Here is an 18,665-nt window from a genome sequence, read left to right on the forward strand (position 1 = left end):
TCCATCTCCCTATTAAAAAGTGTAATCAAAGATTGTGACACACCCCTCTTTCTGTGCCTTGGAGCAGACAACAGGGGGTGTCGTTGGATGGAATTTTCAAACGATAATTGCTGTACAGTGAAACCCGTTTAGAACGAACCCACGTACAGCGAATTATTGTCGATATCGAACTTGTGGAAGATTTTAATAAAAATGCATGTAAAAAGTACTTTTTATAACGAACAACATATTGGCTATATTGAACTTTTCGCCCCGGAAAGGCTTCCAAAAATGTGCAAAATATCGTCTTCTAGACTGTTCCTCCCCCCCACCAAAAAAAAAAGGTGGGAAAGAAAGAAAGTTCTAAAAGCTCAAGTTGCGAACGAAATTGGGCGAAGAGAAGCGATTTAGAATGGGAAGAAAGCTAAAAACTACACTGTACGCACGCACAGAAAAAAAACTTCATCCCAAGACAACCAGAGAAGCAATTTAAAAAGCGAAATAGCTAAAAAAAAAAAAAAAAAAACTCTGCACGCATGAAAAAAAAACAAAAAAACTTTCCAGCGCATTGTTACAAGGTGGAAGCGAAGAGATGAGAGAGGAAGAGGTGCTCGCGCCTTACAACGAACGCATCATGGAAGTTCGTTGTAAATGGTTTTTGCTATATCGAATTACTTGCTATATCGAACTGATCGTAGTGTTTCCTGCTGTACGTTATAAACGGGTTTGGCTGTATTACATCTACATCCAAAGATTTGAGATTTTCGTCAGAATATAATGCACAACGCGCCTAGAAAGAGCAATAATAGTAATGTTCTGGAATCTCCATATAATTAACTATTTTCATTGGTCAAATTTTATGGAGGTGGTGGAGACCCTAGGATGGCGCCCCCAAGAGAAGATAGTGCTCGTGTAATTATTTTTATTGCTGTGAGTTCACTAGGACGTCTTGCCATCTAGAACTGGTCATTTTTATTGAAAATCACAACAAAGAATATACCATCAAAATCAAGCTTCTACAGAAAGAACTTAGTGCCCCTTTAACGTAATAAAAGAGTGAGTGGCTTGTGTGCAGAAATTAATGTGTTGATTAACAACTCAGTTCTAACCTCTGTATTAATTTTTTAATTGTCTGATACTTGCCAGCAAAGTTCACTAACCTGATGCAGCAGCACCTCAATTCAACCCAACTTGAGCCAAGTTTAACATTATTAGGATTTTCTGGGATTTGCCTTTTACATATTCAGGTCACATAACTGAAACCAGAAAGAAAAATTTTTGCCATTGATCTTGCTATCCTAAAGAAAGATGTTCCGGGATTTTTTATTCTTATTTTATTATAGTTAGTGTCTGTATATCATCAAAAATTTAATATATGTATATATATTTTTTTAATCCAAAACCTGGATAAAATTATTACAGAGCTTAAACCTGCATGAATTGCTGTTCCAAGCACGACTGCTCGCAGCACGACTGCTCGCAGCACCAAATGGCACAATTAAGCATTTGGGAGTTGTGTTATGCTGGCTGAAGCAAACTACTGACAGTGATTTTGTTTGCAATCTTCATTCAGCAGACGAAAGCAGCGGCTCTCACCGTTCTTCACCTCGCAACCGCTTAAGGGGACGCAATCGACACTCGTCAGGAGGCAGCGATGACTCCAACAGACTGCTGCCCACCATCTCCATTGTAGGTGCCGATGAGGTGACTCACCTTCTGTTGATCTTAGCAATGCAGGGAATGCCAGATTTAGCGGCTAATGAGGGGGTGGGTTTCTCACCACACTGTTCAGTCCTCCACCCTATGCTACTGGACGTTTCAGTAACTGCTCCTGCACAACCGTCATACCTTACCATTTGTAACTACGGTTTACAGTCTGTTGCAGGTTAAGGATAGCAGGACAGGCTAACCTCACAAGGCCCTCCACTCTACACTTTTACAGAGAGAAACTGGAGAGGAGGAAACTGCCAATCATAGCAAATATAAAACTTTCTGGGTAGGGCTTGTTCTATTATTCTTAACCTACAACAGACTGCAGTTATGAGAAGACTCCTATTTTTTTTTTTTTTGAAGGGGCGGGGGGGGGGGGGGAGGGGAGATGCTTGCTATTTATTGTCCTCTTTCTAATCGTCGACGGTAGCCTACAGATTGACAGCTCGCTCGCAGGATGCCTCTTGCCCTTCTCAAAACTTTGCAGGTTTCAACAGGCTGGTTTTCAGTTCACTACTGGATATGGTATGCATAGCAAACATAACACTGAGGTGATAATAGTGCTTAATTGGATGTGATTAACTTGTAAGGATGTACACTGCACAACACTGTTTAGTGCGAACAAGCGGTTTCCGTTTTTTTCCCTGAGAATCAAGGGAGAACTGTCATCAAAAATACTAGTGTGACGAAACATGCTCATTTAGGGCACTGACCTAAGTGGTAAAATTTGGGGCTCGCCAATGCCTTTTCCAAGTCAAATGAAAAAAAGCATTGATGTTGTGTTAGCGCTAACGCTTTCGTGCAGTGTACAGGACGGTAGGTAAATGTTTCAGTAGAGGGGAGAGCTGTGCCGTTCTGTGAGGAAGTGGAGCAAAAGGATGGCCAAGGTTAGGGGGGAGGGTGCAGTCTGCTGGCCTAAGCACTAGGCCAACTGATAAAAAAAGTCAAGGACCTCTCGTAGCATGTTGCTGCTCGCTGCAAGGACCCTGACCCACTCGACTTGAACGACGAACACTGGTCACCAACATGCCAAACGATGGGTGAGACTATTTAACGAGAGGCGGAATCTATGGCAAAAATCAAAGGGGACTGGTGTAAATATTCTTACGCTGATTGGCGCAAGCTGCCAACCGGTATAAAGGGAATAGCCACTGCCATCCATCCACCCATCTGATGCACCTTTGGTTAGCAACTTTTCTTATTTTCGAGAGTCGCTAATGATTGACAGGAGAACATTTTTGTGAAGGTGCATCGCTGGCAAAGATTGCTTGGGTCACCAAATAGTAGCTGCTTTTATTGTGTTGCCAGACAATTTTGTAGTGGAGTCAAACACTTGCCAAGGTGGAGCCTCTGTTTTGTGTTGGTTAACCGACTCTTTGTCTGTACTAAATGCTTCACTCTGAAGGTGCTAATCTCTTTGTGAGACGTCTGCTGCAACTATGAGTGAGGCTTCCATGTGTTTTCTTTTGAAGTGCTTTGACCTAATTTTGACGTAAAATAGGTTCCCTTCACCCCCCCCCCCCCCTTCCCCCCAAAAAAAGTATAACGACCAAACAAATGTTTTACCTTCGTCTGTCCCCTGAAGTCTGCCAGGTTGTGCAGGTAATGTCACGCCAAACTGGTTTCGTTGACTCTGCATAGAAAATTCGTGCGTGTATTCTGCATTCAAAAACTCAGACATGCATGACCAAAATAGCCTGCAAATTGTTTTTCTTGGAATACAGTGAGGAGCGGATTTTGCCGCTGTTCCGAAGTCAATAAGAACTCGAGGCCCAACAACCTGAAGCTGTTAAGTCTTGGGTTGTCACACCGCGAGTGTAGATTGACTGTAGGCACACCTTTTCCGTGATTTGTTTCGACAGCAGGTACTGATCTCAATCCTCTTGCAGACCTCATCCATGAAGAGCAGTGCAGACAGTACGGACAGAGACAGCAGCCACCGGGACGAAGAACTGGAGCGTCTTTACACCTCCTGCAGCCGCAGCCAGACAAGCTTGTCTTCCATTGGCGTAAGCGTGAGTGCCATTCCCCTGCGACCCAAAAACACCATATTTCTAAAGACGAGCTGAACATCGTTGTTGGTAGGTACATAGCTGGTTGTGTACCTGAAGTTATTATGGTGACGGCGGGACAGGAGTAATAGGTTTAAAGACATTTCACACTCCATATGTTTACTCAACTTCCTGGGTAATATAGTGTGCAAACCTCCATTGAACATTTTGAAGAAACCCGAGACTGAGGAAATACGAAAGTTGACACTAAGAAAAGAAAAGGAGAATGCCTCAAAACTATTGAGACTACTTACAAACTGTGTTGATGTGCGTGCTCTGCTAAGGAACACAGGTGGAAGATAACTAATGCTACACATTTAGGAAGTTATACTGGTGTACCATTACAGGGAGATGGGATGCTTGTGTCACTTTGTGAGAGTAGAGACATCGGAGCTTGGACAGCATTGAAATGAAATTGTTGATTGTCTGCATAAAACCAGTACCTTGCAATAAAATCTAGTCCACACTGAGATGTCTGCGTAGCATTGTTGGAGGAATTATCACGAAAGCTGTCCCAGCCTCTCACTTTGCATCGTCTATGGGGAGAGAGACATCAGAGGCCAGATTGACGAAGAACGTCTTAGGTTATGACAATTTAGCCAAGAAGTTTGTAAGTCACGCACATTCTAAGTAGTGGAGAAATTGGTATTCACGAATGCTTTCTTGAGTGAGAGGAGGAAAGGGACGTTCTCCTATGGGAAAACGAGAACTTCCGGCTTCCCACAGGCTCCCCATCGCAGCAAGAGCGTGCTGTTGCTATGGCGACAGCGCCTTTGGCAACTCGAGCAGCCAATCGGAGAGCTCGACATGATGGTAGGCTGCCTTTCCGGCAACGGTTGTTTGGGGATTGCGTCCGTGCGGTGTAAAGTCAACTCTACGAAACCTGGATTTAAACGGGCCCGAATACCCAGCTCTGCCGAGGACGGGATAACCACTTAAGTCGACTGCTACGGACTCAATCTCTACTGAGTCAACACAACTATCATTGTTGCTAAAGGAGACTGCCCGCACTGCTACACGGTTTTGCAAAGCAGCGTGCATGGAGACGAATCGCTGCCACGTTTATTGTGGTTTTGGAGATGCAGGAGGGAGCCGACGTCCAGAGAGATAGGTTGGAACTGCGAGTGTCAGCAGGAGTTGCGTAAATACCTATTTATATTAGGAGCAGAACCGCGCTGGCACTGCACTGTTGAACTGCATCTTGGGAACCGCCTCGGGAGCAATCTTTTCCAACACAACTCGATGCTAGCGTGATGCTCGGCAGTGGAAGGTTGGACCAGCATTGCGTAGCTCCGAAATACCGCTCTTACTTGAGGTGTGTTGGTGTACCGTCATGTCGGAATAAAAGGGGCAAAGTAAAAGAAGTGTATGTACACACGTTGCATAATGCAATCCATACGGTATTTGTTTGAGCTGTATATAACAAGGAAAAAGATTCAATGAGAATGTTTCTTTTCGACAAGATTGTCTGCCACCACTTCCTCTGAAAAGAAGGGGACGATGGGACGAAGATACTGGTCTTCTTACCTGAAAAATTGAGGTCGGGGTTCAAACTATTTATTCGGAAAGGGTCAACAAAGGTCGTGCGGGCATATTCCATTCAGCAAACCAGACAATCATGGCCAGGGACGTTGGAACAACGTTGCAAAGGGATGACTTTCTAGGCCACGTGTTTCTTGCTAGCCCTTGGCATTCGTTTGGTCGGTGGGATCATTGCCGTCGTAGCTTCCTCAATCTGTCTGTGGTTCCAGCATTTGTTTCCACGGCGTTCAGCTACAAGTACTTATTACTTTTCCCTTGCTGCTTGGGGTCTGGACATGCGTCGAGATCACATAGGCAAATAAATGCCCGGTGGTCGTTGCAATGACGTCAGCAGTTGAGGTTGTTGGCCATGTGGATTTGATTGTAAAAAATGCGTAAGACACATCTGTAGCTGTTGTAGGATTGCATCGTAACTAACGCAAAACGTGCAATAACTTCACTTTGTGTATATGGATTTGTTCTTAGGGTTTTTTAATAAGCACCTTTCTTGTCATAAGATTATTTTGGGAATCTAGCCTCCGGTGAACTGGTCAGCCTTGTTATGTCAAGTCGGTCAAATGCACTTTGTTGACATCATTTCCCAGTTTTGGCTTCCTTTTTGATGTTCACATGTTTTGAAGGGATCTTGCACATCATCCACCAATGCATACTCGGTCAAAGCAGTTTTCATTTTATCTTTTCTATCTTGACCTTGCAATGGGCTGATGGGGAAGTATAAAACGAACGGACGTTATTATTTTTTTTTATGATATTTTTTAAAACTTATTTTAGTTTTAAGGTTATCTGTATCGTTTTAGCCTATACTAACTGGCTTTATTTCGGCGCTAGCTCTATATGTTTGCATCGTAAATAGGGTTCCATGTTGTCGGAGTTTCTTTTTTAATTTTTTTTCTTAAGGGCTGATTTTTCTTACAGATTCGGCTTCTTTCTGTATTTTTGGTGTCTGACAACATATTGCCGTTCAGGGCAGCCTGCGTTGAAGAGCAGGGGATGCTGCGGGCGGGCTGGGAGATTCCGCAAACTCCGGGGAATGGGCGTGTGACCCGAATACTTGTAAAACGTCCCGGCAAAGATAAGAGGAGGAAACAAGATAAAGGAGCAGCCTCCTGGACAGTTCAGTGGGGCTGTGTTCCGGGTCCACACAGAGTAAAGCAGTAGATAAAGATCTCTTCCTGTGGAGCCTGGGTTTCTCTTATGGCAGGACGTCTCTGTCCAGGTTTTTCGGTTCTTCCCCAATTTCGACAAACCGGCTCCAGGCACTTACTCCTTTGGGATTTGTCGTGGAACACCGAAAACGAGGAACCCTAATCACAAGGCACGCTTGGACAGGAAGTGAGATGTTTTCGACGCTCCGGAGAACTTCCTAATGATCTCGGCTTAGTTGTTCACTAGAGCTTCGCTTTCCAAACGGGGTTCCTGGGAACCTAGAGGTCTCCCTGAGCTTCCAAATTTCCCTGAAAATCCTGAAGTAAATTGTTCTTCCAGTAGTAAATTGTTCTTCCAGTTTGTGCACTATTTTGGCATGTGTGAGCCATCCATTGATGCATTACTGTGCCTCAAACAATCCCTGCTATGTGTCTTATGGTTAGGATGCCGTGTTTTTTAGTTCATTTTTCCTGTAATTGGGGGGGAGTTTTTCTGAGTTTATTTGTCGACAAAAATTTAAACTTTACCGAAGTTTTCTTTTTTAGATTTTTCTTTTTTTTTAGTTTATTTTTTTTTTTTTTTTAGTTTAATTTTATTTTTGTTTTTAGTTTAATTTTATTTTAGTTTTTAGTTTAATTTTATTGTTTTGAATTTTTCAGAAGAAAATGTAAATATAACTAATATCCGGACACAAGCATACCTAAAATTTAAAAGAACTTACCTGATCGACTGATATGTCTGCAGCTGCATTTGGCATTGGCACCCTTGCCAATTGGCGATACTAACATCCCGCAACAAATCCTGAAAATCAGTGTCCCTTCAAATAATGTCAATACTTGAAATAACTAAACACCAGGAGTTACACCTGGGAACTAACTAAACACCTGGACTGACTAACTAAGCACCTAAGCAAAGAAGCTTCAGCTATGCTGTCCCCTCCTAGGAAATTTACAAGTTCATAGCTTTCACTGTCATAAAAAAAACAAAAAAAACTTTCAGCCTTTTTATTTTGGTGAAGAAGGAAGACCAGCGGAGCTGTACAATGGAAAGTAATGGCCGGCCTCAAGTCGGCAAGTTAGAGTGGAAAGGCTACCGCCATCTATGAGCGACGGCAGCAACCAGATATGTGGCTTGCCGCCGTCGCTCATGGATGACGGTAGGTGTTCAGCGTTTGGTGTCTTCATTTCTTTGTGGGGGACATGATCTTGGGGACACTAGCCCTTAACAGCTCCACTCTAAAAAATTCCCATCCTTCTTCCAAGAAGCCAATATATAGTATGGTGCAAACTGGTAACGGGAACAGTGACTTTTTGCGTGACCCATACAAACATGTTGTCGTTCTGAACGAACCTTGACGAGATAAACGGGAAGCTCCCTTTTGTGAATAGTCAGAAACTTCAAAGGAAAACTCTCCTTGGAGCCAGCAAATTTGTGCTCTCTCAAAATTTATGTGTAAAATACCGTCCTTTTTGCTTTTATTTTTGCCATTGCGGGCTCGAGATTCTGAGTTTTTCTAATAAATCCGAATTGACGGATATTTTACCAACGAGTGTTTGTCAGTGTTTTTCGGGTTTATCCGAAAACGCGGAACACTAGTGATGTACAAGGTCTGCAGGCTTCTGCGCCATTTTGTAAAGTTGATGCCGAGACCAGCAGGGATTCCTCGGCTTTCGGTCAACCAAGATGGCGGTTCCTTGAGATTAAAACCTTTTAGGACTCCTGCGCTTTAGTTGGTCACAGGTTAAAAGGATACTGAAATTTAAATTTAAATGTGCCTCTCACGTTCAGCAATAAGTTAAACGCAACCCACAAAATCAGCCAATTACAACTGCACATTTGTGTTTTGAACGAATTGCTATATTTATTTGGTCTAAGTGGGCAATTCCAGCGAGCGCTCGAAGAGTGGCTGTTGGAGAGCGCAATGCCTGTCGGGGGATCCGGCGTCTCCGTGGCATCGGATCTCCCGACATGGCATCATGTTTATCTTCACGGGCAAGGCTATGGCCAGCTGGCAGGGTTGTGAGCTTCGCCACTTGGTGGCGTCCAAGCTTGCAACCTGGCCAATCGATGTGCCCGACGGCTGGAAACCACCTCAAGAGGAGGCGAAAAAGTGATTTGCCTCTGCTTTGAACACCCTTCTTCCCGCTTCCTGCAGGACTTGAATTGGCGTAGAAGAGAATGGAAATCCGGTTCGGCCAAGTTTGACGGCCTACGAGCGTTTGGAGCTCGGTGCTGTACTTTCATGGAACAGCACTGCTTTTATGGGAGTTGTGGGACGTAATGACATTCGAAGTAGCCTTGGGAACGTCCACCAGGTTCAACCTGGTAACCGGCTTATTCGTTTTAAATATTGTTTTGGTGCCTTTCAAGCAAAAACTTGGTGATCTGTGGTGTGGCCAGAACATGGTTGACATATAGATGATAAAATAGCTGCTAGAATTTTGTTGCAGTCCCCCTTTAGGAGGGGAAGCTACGCCCACCTTTTTCCACTTGAGCAGCGCAAACGCTGGAAAGGAGGTTGCCTCCTCTCCAGCGTTCACTCTGCCGAAGTGGGAGGAGCTTTCCCCAAACTCTTGTCATTGACTATAGAACTCCGCCCTCTTATGTGACCGGCGTGCACTCCTCTGTTGCCCGACTGCCCAACAGGTACGGAGCGAGAGCATGACAAGCGTCTACAGTGCCGCTGGAGGTGGCCGCTACGGCACGGTGGCCGTCACGGGAGAGGCCCTCTTCGCCATCGTGTACAACTACAAGTCCGGCCTGCTAGAGGTGCACGTCAAAGAGTGCCGCAACCTGGCCCCCGTCGACACCAAGCGAAATCGTTCCGACCCGTGAGTTTGACGTCGATTGCCTCCGCCAAAGGGACGCTCGCAACAGCTATCAGGAAGGAGGTTCGACCGTAACATCCCTCGTGGCTACGTACAGAACCCGTTGGGACGACAATGCTAAGTACTTATTTGTGTTTCCGACGTGGCGCTTGGCCGACGTAGCCGAACGCTGACTCGGCGCTCGGCTGATGCTGGCGTTCAATCGGTCAGTGCCCATTCGACGCGGGTTTCAGCTGACCGTTGACGTAGCTCTCGTGTACAATGCGTGTCCCATAATCGATGAAGGAAAATGGCGTAAAGGGTCCAATCTGCAGGCCTCGTGTTCGTTAAACACCGAGCTCTGTAAAAAATTATCTGGACAAACCACCCCCTATGGTTTGATCTCCTTGCCAGGGGTTACTGATGGGATGAAAGCAACGGGCACCTCTTTCAGATGCCTGCAGCACGCACTCTTTGCCCTAAGCAGAGCTTTGACTGTGTGTGCACGCTCCAGGGGCTGATGAGACGCCCAAGTGCTATTGGCGAGGGGATCCAACCGCAGAGAGCGCTTTGTCTGACTTCTTTTCCACGGAGCCCGGTGTTTACCCGAGACTCGTGGACTGGATTCTTTACTTCACCTTCCTCAATCGAGCGCACGGATAAGACACAAACGCCGCAGCCAACCTTGCCTTGTGTTCCCCCTCCACCAATCGAACTAGAGCTCCAGCCGAATGCTGACGCGGCATTCGACTGCGTCCAAAACACGAACGAATAATTTGTGTCGTGGCCCCCGTGGGTTTAGTTTCCTACTTAGCCGGTAGGGGTCACAACGGTTGAACATCCTTCCCAATTGACGATGGGGAGCTGGCACTGGAGGCCGGACTACCGAAAGATCTCCCTGTTGTGCCCGTCGTGTCGGCAACTGTAGTTAAGGCGGTTAGTTGTTCGTCCTTAGCGTACTATACCGAAAAAACGCGGACAAGACGGAGGAAGAGGTAGACAGGAACTCTTTGTCCGACAATGACGGCGAAGGTGCTCCGATGCAGGCATCGCTGCTGTACAATTTTATTAAATAGGCTGCATATTTCTCGTGCTGTATACTTTTTCTTGCTAAGAATTGGCCCATTGTGTTTCTCATTGTTTTTATTTCCTTTAAATTTTGGGTTGTATTTACAATGGTCACGGTGAACTGCTTGATTACTAGACGAGGACTGACCAACAAAGCTGACGAATGAACCGGCCATGTCAGAAGAAGTGTTTGTAAGGCAGCACTGCAATAAGTTCTGCGAGTGTGCTGGGAGTGTCATGTATGAAATCCCTCCTTTCCGCGTCGGTGGGCATGCGTCGGGCAGAGGAGGAGGTGTGCTAATGACGGAAACAATGAACACGTTTTGACAGTCAGGCAGTCTTTGTCTGGCCACCTAGCAGAGCACCGTAATTGCCACGAATGTGAGCCAAAATTAAAAAAAACAAAAAACAGCAATGTAAAGGGCAGTTTTAAACATGAAGAGTATGAGAAATACACGGAAGTCCATTTACCGTAAAATACAGAGCTTGTGCCCACGTCACAATAAGCGTTCACCGCCTACTTTTTTGAGACATTTCAAATATCATCAAAAAACATACCAAGTGCCCACCCCCTATTTTAAGCAAGTTAAGAAAATCTGCAAAAGACACATCAAGCACCCAGTCGGCTGTGGCAGCTGTTACATCTGCGGCCAGCAAGCAGCACCTTAGTAGCCAATGCATAGCACGAGTGAAGCGACTTTAGTGACAAAGACTAGATGGTGCGTAGCTAATCACTTTTTACTTTTTCTCAACGAACCGTCTCGCATAACGAAACTAAAACGATCGTCAGTATTCATTTTATTTCTTTTCCCCTAGCAGCCGCCAAGTTATTTAAGCCGCCAAGCCAAACCAAGCGTGGCAGCACACATGCGCCAGTTATGGCTGCAAGTGGGAAGTTGTGGAAGCAATGCCACATGGCCCACAAAGTTGGGGTCAAGGAGTTGCCCAGCCCTTGGACATGTTTCGTCCGCCGGATATATTTATGTCGACGAACATTTTGTGCTCAGTTTTCAGACGGTGAAATTGTGAAAGTGGTTAGGCTTATGGACGGTTCTGTCAGATTTTGTGCCGAGTGCCAATGGCACGAGAACTGCGTTGAGCGTCATAGGGGGCTTTTTCATCGGCGAAAAAGGATGCCGAGGTTCTGTTTTCACGCGCTAGCACGGTCGTCTATCTACGCAAACGACGGCCGTTCTGAGTTCAGTGGTCGGACCAAGCAAAAGCTCACCCTATTGTGTGCTCCTTCTCCAATTTCGCTTTTGGATGTAGCAGGCACCCATCCCACAGTTTTCCACGATTATCTCCCGATTTTGAGCGGGCACTTGCTGAGTATGTTACGATAATGTAATCGCATGGCAGTGAAGCCTGCATCAGTGCACGGTGGCTGCCATTGTCAGGCAAAGAACTTAATTATCTACAGAGGGCAGGAGTCAGGTGCCCTTGTATTTGCTTACCTGAATTCTGTTCCCTAAGCAAGCGTTCGTTTTATGTATTTGTTTTTCTTTACTAAATTATCCAGCTGAAAGTTACGTCGTGCCCTGTGTACCTGTTCCGCTTTGTCGTTCCTGGTTCTTCGGCCTAGTGCGTTACAAAGGCACACTGCATGCTCAAGAGGCATTTTTTTTAAGCTACCTGAAAGGCCACACACATTACGAAATACATTTTTCCCGAATAGAAACTTTGTGCCACAAGACACTTAGCTGTGGATTGGAGCATGCGAGCCAATCTTCCTTTTCAAGCTTCTTTGTAGCGTCTTTTTGCAGCACGCACAGGCGCAGAGGAGAGGTTGTACACAAGCAAACAGGAATGGGCGTACCTCTCCTCCGTGCTGAATCCAGCCAATGGAATTTTTACAACGTGACTTCGACGTCACTGTGAGGTTGACCTTGAAAGGGGCACTTTTGAGCCAGTGTGCGATCCGACGAAATCTCTTGGTACTCGTAGTGCGTCTCACGGCATAAATATTGCATTAATAAAATTTTACAGCGAAGCTGTTATGCTCTAGGATTTGGGAAACATGCGTCCGCAGATGTTGACAGAAAACTCACCATTGGTCGTGGCAAGTATGAATAAATAAAAATAAAAAGAGGGGGCAACCAGCGTAAGTCAACCTTCCTTGGCATAATTAGATAGTGAGGTCCTGACCCCTTGTTATCGTCTGTAGGCATCGTCCTCGAGGTTGTCCTAGGAGTCACCCTTGAGGTCGCCCGAGAGGTTATCATAGGCGTCGTCCTCTAGGCGTTGTCCTCGAGGTCATCCGAGAGGTTGTCCTAAAAGTCGTCATTAAGGTCGTCCTAGACTTCGTCCTAAGAGTCGTCCGAGAGGTTTTTCGAGGCGTAGTCTTCGAGGTCATCTTAGAAGTCGTCCTTTAAGTCATCCTAATATCGTCCTCTAGGCGTCGTCCTTGAGGTCGTCCTAGACGTCATCCTCTAGGCGTCATCGTCGAGGTCATCCTTGAGGTTGAAGTTGTCCTTGAGGTCGTCCTAGACGTCCGTCTCTACACATCGTCCTAGACGTAAAAATAATAGCTTCACAGGTCCTCCATCTTCATGTAAAGTGGAAGGGCTCTACAAGTTATTTTTTCAATGAAATATGTTGTAAACTTTGTAACAAAGTACTTAAAAAAATTTTTTAAGGCATGTTTCATTTTGTTTAATACATCACCTCTTAAAGTCCAACTTATGACATTTTATCTATCAATCAATTCATGTTTATTGTGTCCCCAGACAGCTGGCAGGCCTTAAAGGACACATGCAAAGGAAAAAAACATTTTTTTTAAACGGCTTAGATGGAAAAAGGACGCCATAAAACGATTTTACAACGAAGAAAAAAAAATTTTAGAGCTATATTTACGGCGCAAAACGAATTTGTAGTTGGCGCCCGCGGGCACCGCGGAAAAGTGGTCTGTATTTATCACGTGACTGGTCTTTATTTATCACGTGGTGCTTGTGCTCTTTCGGAAGCTTCCTATGGCCTCTAAAGGTAACTTATTCATCTTTGTTTGAAGTATAACAAAAAACCAAGACGAATAAGTAACTTTTAGAGCCCAAAGGAAACTCCTGAAAAAGCGCAAGCAGACGTGATAGACCTGTGCGCCGGTCAGACGACGGCGGCGGCGCCCCGAAGCAGACGAACTTGTGCGGCGGCGGCGACGGCGGCGTGGAGAAACGCGTTGAAGCGGCGTTCGCACAACGCTCAGCGTGCGGCGGCGACGCAGCGCGGCGGCGCGCGGGCCTACCACGTGACCAGCAGCGGCTCCCGCGAGCGCCAACTACAAATTCGTATAGCGCCGTAAATATAGCTCTAAAAATTTTGTTTCTTCGTTGTAAAATCGTTTTATGACATCCTTTTTCCATCTAAGCTGTCTAAAAAAAAATTTTTTTTTCTTTGCATGTGTCCTTTAAGAGGGAAGCAGATATATGCGACAAAAGACAAAAAAAATGACGAGTAATCATTTGTAGTACACTCCTCTTAAATCCTCAGAATTATTAGTGAAGAAGTTCTTGTCAGGGGGTTATCTAACCTGCCATACATAAGCTACATGTGTGTCAATGGAGAGCCCAATTCAAAGTTGGGAAAAAAAAAAAAAAAAAGTTGCAGCTCTATTTTGTTGTTGGGGAATGTGGAAGGAGCTTGGTAGCAAGGGAGACTCAATAACAGAGTTGACCTTCTTATAGAGAAACACCGTATTGAAAACTATTTCTTCTCACTCTCGCTTCTTTCTCATCCAAATTCAGCAGGTTTTGTAGCTAACCCCACAGAAAGCAGGGCCCGTTTTCTCTTGTCTCGCTTTATGTTGGCCTTGGGGCTCTGCATATCATCTTTTTGAATTCCACGCTTTTCCAGTTCCAGCATCTATAGTCTGTGGCAGGTTCAGGATGGCAGTACAAGCCCCTCCCACAAAGATCTTTGTGATTGATCGTTTCCTGCTTTCCACTAATCTCCTTTCCAGTGTTTGCTCTACTAAAGTGAAAAGAGTGGAGGGGTTTGTGCATGGGGCTTGTTCCGCTATTCTTAACTTGCAACAGGCAACATCTTGTCTCCTCATTGTCTTTTTTTTTTTTTTTTTTGTTTATTCAAGTTCTTTATTACAGTTAGACACACAGCCAAGAAGGAGGAAAGCTACCCTCGCTTTTTCCTTTGTTTGCAAGAAAGAAAGTTGCGTTCCTCCTTTTGGCAGGGAGTAGCTTAGAGGCCTGACCCTTTGGGAAGGGAGAAAAGAGTGCATGGAGGGTTTGGAGGAAATAAGAGTGGGAAATGGTTTAATTTTCACCAGGAGGTGGGCAATTTTGTAGGTTGTGCGATGATCTTATATTTATTCATTTGTCTTAAGTTTTCTGTTTTTGTTTTTTTTAAATGTTTGGTAAATTTGGTTTTTGCATTCCATCTGCAATAAAGACTGTCAGGCCTTCTTTGAGGTTGAAAAGACCTTCTGTGAGGTTGGCCAGCTTCTGCAGATTGAGCAGTGGAGCACTTCATAGACAACTTGAGTGCAATCCCCCCATTATATGCGTGTCGCCGTTATCGCTAAGTGTTCCTCTTTTGTATCTTCAGGTACGTGAAGGTGTACCTGTTACCGGACAAGACCAAAAGTGGCAAGCGCAAAACCAAAGTGAAGAAGCACACCCTCAACCCTGTGTTTGAAGAGGTGCTGAAGGTGAGAAACCTTATAGTCAGTCTTGCTATTTGGTCTCCAAAGCTCTTTTCTTTGGAAACTATAAATCTCATGCTAGAAGTTCTATTGCTTCCTCGTAATGAAAGTTCAATGTAGTGCCTCTTTAGAGTACAACACAATGTTCAGATTCAGTAACGTATCACTGGATGTAGAAATGTATTGGTTGTTTTTCACACACTATTTATAATTTTTAGCCTTATCTGGTGTCTTATGGCTCTTCATTTTATGGTAAAAGAGTGTGTGGCCCTTTTACCTGGGATGTTAACATTTTAATGCCCCAGTTTGTGCAATGTCATTAGCGGTTCAAGTCCGGCAGTCCGATTTCTGTTTGAATACCACCAAGCAAACATCACAACTGACCTCCTCGCTTCCTCCGCTTTTCTGCAGTGATGGAAGCGTTGCGCCATGAATAAAGTTTGCTACATCTTGCGCCAAAATGCCATTTTTGCTAAGAATTGCGCAAAACCTGCGCCGATATAGGCTTAAGTAAAGCAAAACATAAAAATATTTTGTTATTGGTCTCCCTATTATTGAGAGAATTAGGAAGAAAGGAAAATGCTATAAACATATTCTGCACAGTGTCTTTACTCACCTACTCATCATATATAGTTTGTTTTATTTTACTTAGGTTAGAGCACAGTCGAAGACTCATAACACATGCACCTACAAACATGTAATGCAAAGGATGTATCTATTTGAGAAATCATAGTTTTAAGTGATATAATAATGCGACACATTGCTCCCAAAAAAGCTCTGTCCATCAACGTGTCTGTGCAAGCTAGAGGTGAGCTCGTGTGAGGCGAGCTGAGAGTAAAGGGCCTTATGCAGATTAGTTTTAGAAAAGTAAAAAATAAAAAGGTCTTTCTTTTTAAAGGGCAACTCCGGCCAAAACTTTAAAGTCATATAAATTACTGGTATCGCTGTAGTAACACAAAATACCACCCCAGCCAAAATATTACGTCCGTGGGACGCCGCATCCTCAACTAATGCTGATAATAAAAATGCCACCCGCCGCGAGCCGCTGCTCCTTAGCGGGCGGCCAGCGGTTTGCCGATCGCTAAAGCAACATTGGGCCGTGACGTCCGTATTGTTCTCTTTTTTTTTTTTCTCCGGCCCGGGTGTTGCGTAGAGTCCGCTTTTTTGAGGCGCTAGTACCGCTTCTTCAGCTTGTGATTGGCGTGTTTAGCCGTTGCTTTTATCTGTAGCCTGTGTAGCTTCGGTATAGCCTTTTGTTTATTTGCTTGTGAGGACTCCAAGACTCGTTTTAGCAAGCAACTCGGTGCGCCCAAGACTGCCCAGCTGTTCCTCGAAAGATGCCGAGTACAACTTGTAGCGCTGTGGGCTGCTCACACAACCCGCTGCGCAACCCGGAGGTGCTTTTTCACAAGTTTCCAACGGACCGGAAATTCGAAAAGGTGTGGGTGAACGCTGTCCGACGAGTGGACTTTGGACTTCGGCTTTTACGCGCCCGAGGAAAAACTAACAAAAAAACAGACATGTACAGCCCAGCACACATGTGTTTGGGCGCCGCGGCCCACGCCGGAGAGCCTCAAAGCTTCGTGTCGACTGACCTGCAGCGGGAAAGCGAGAGGGCCCCCAGTACTGTGCGTCACTGGCAGCGCGGCGTAGAGCAACGCCGCTCCATCGACGGAGCCCCGATGACAATTTAGCCTTAGCAACGAGTACGGAAGACCGTATGCACGGCAACAACCGCCGAGTACGGCACCAAACGAGTTCACTCGTTTTCCAGTCGCTAGCTTCTGGGTATACAAGCAACGAGTACGGCATAGCGCACGCACGGCGGCGGTCGCCGAGTACGGCACCGAACAAGTTCACGGGTTTTCCCGTCGCTAGCTTTTGGGTATACGCACTAACCCTTGCTACATATGCTGAATAACTACCACGTATACAGAACTAAAATAAAATCAGCTTACCTCCTATCTTTAGACGGCTAGCGCAACAGAGTTAGGTGCCGCTCGGCCTGCGTACTCGTTGAACGAGAACGATCCTGACATCACGTTCACATTGCGGCAGATTTCCAGTGTTGCCGGGGCCTCGAGTGGCTAGTTTTGGTTTTGCTGGCGGCGACCCAAACAAAACTTTGAGTCATCATATCTTTAAAACTACGCACAATAACGAGAAAAAAATTACACCTTGCAATTCAGGGGCGCCTGACTGCACTAAAAACTGTCATAATCGCAAAATCGAAAGTATGGACCGGAGTTGCCCTTTAATGTCTATACTCTTTGAAATCAAACTTGTCATACTACTAGCACAGAACAAATAAACTGGCAAAAAGTGTTCAAGTCACATACGCAATTGACTGCTCTCCTGGAGGGCATGCAAAATATTTTTCCCGAGTTAAGGATGCGTCGTTAAGAGATGAATTTGTGGGGTGTGCCTAACGTGACCTACAAATGTGTTGCCCTGCAGTTCCGGGTGACCATGAGTGAGCTGCAGGCCCGGACCCTGTGGCTCTCGGTGTGGCACAGCGACATGTTTGGCCGCAATGACTTCCTGGGCGAGGTGATGCTGCCCCTGACCTACGACACCCTCGAGAAGACCGACGTCAAGTGCTACTCTCTACAAGAGAGGGTGGGTGCTGGCGCTCTTTGTTTCTGGGCACTCTGCCCAAGTGCTGCACACTACAGTCACTCACAGGTTGAGAATGGCAGGGAGGCGCTTCAGTTGTCCCGCATCCAGCTTCCTACCTTCGACAGTGTTTCCACCTCTTGTGAGCCTCGAGCGTCCAAGTGGAGCCAAAGCATGGTAGAAGGCTACGAGCGCATGGTGGAGGGCAACAAGAGCGTACAGGAAGGCGCAGTAGCGTCACGAGGGTCAGCAGCACCCGGGGCGGTAGCCTGCTGCGACCCCCCCCCCCCCCCCTCCCCCGCTCTCGCGTGGCCCGCCGTGACTCCCCCTCCCCCCCCCACCCCACCCCCAACCCACCGCGACAACCCCCTTGAGCGCTGCACCCGGGGCGGTCCCACGCCGCCCCCCCCTTTTGTGACGCCACTGGGAAGGTGGGGATCGGAAAGAGATGCCCTGCCATTCTCATCTTGTCAAAGACTAAAACTGAGGTTTTTTCCGTTTTCTTTTAACATATAATTTATTATAGGTGAGGCTTTTGTAAGAAAAGAATGACACCAAAAAAAAAAAAACGAACGATGTTTACAAATTTCTGTAACGCGAAATTAGAGCACAGCTCTTGAGGAGAAGGAGGAGGGGGGGAAGTATGCTATTCGCCTTCCTCCATACCCTCTACTCCTCCTTTTCCTCCTTCAATTCAGTTTCCCTGCTAAATTTAGTGGACCTTCTATCTTCAGACCTTCTTCTGAAGATAACTATAAGATAGTTTATAGCTTTGGTTTGTTTCAAGACCTATTTTAGAACTTTGCTTGGCACACTTTTTTTACATGCCATTTTCTTTATATGAAAAGGAAAGTCCTGCATTTCCATATGTGGCTGCTCTCATAACTCATGAATGTCTTGAAATAGTGTTTTTGTATTTAGCTCAGCTGAGATTGTATTATATTATACCATATATACTAGCAGATGTTTAGAGCCCCTCATATCCACGGATTATCTGCGGATATCAGCAGATATCTGCAGTTAACTGGCTGATGCGGATAAAGATTAGACGGATTTTGGCGGATTGCGGATACGGACACAGTAATGTAAAAAGTC

The 18,665-nt window shown here is 45.6% G+C and overlaps 1 protein-coding gene across 7 annotated transcripts in view; it reads left to right on the forward strand.

The window, feature by feature from the left end:
- LOC8038847 overlaps positions 1-18,665 on the forward strand; it is a 506,694-nt gene that overhangs the window by 476,946 nt on the left and 11,083 nt on the right. For 2 of the 7 annotated variants that reach the window (XM_040221860.3, XM_029994762.4), the window contains 5 exons: positions 1,553-1,683; positions 3,579-3,704; positions 9,075-9,259; positions 14,858-14,960; positions 17,412-17,573. In XM_040221860.3, the coding sequence (XP_040077794.2) occupies positions 1,553-1,683; positions 3,579-3,704; positions 9,075-9,259; positions 14,858-14,960; positions 17,412-17,573 (707 nt within the window). The remainder of the gene's footprint in view (positions 1-1,552; positions 1,684-3,578; positions 3,705-9,074; positions 9,260-14,857; positions 14,961-17,411; positions 17,574-18,665) is intronic. The other 5 variants (XM_040505070.2, XM_029994759.4, XM_029994760.4 and 2 more) reach the window with 5 other exon arrangements.

Source organism: Ixodes scapularis, unplaced genomic scaffold (genome assembly GCF_016920785.2).
Source record: "Ixodes scapularis isolate PalLabHiFi unplaced genomic scaffold, ASM1692078v2 PGA_scaffold2__306_contigs__length_199485367, whole genome shotgun sequence".
Taxonomy (NCBI): domain Eukaryota; kingdom Metazoa; phylum Arthropoda; class Arachnida; order Ixodida; family Ixodidae; genus Ixodes; species Ixodes scapularis.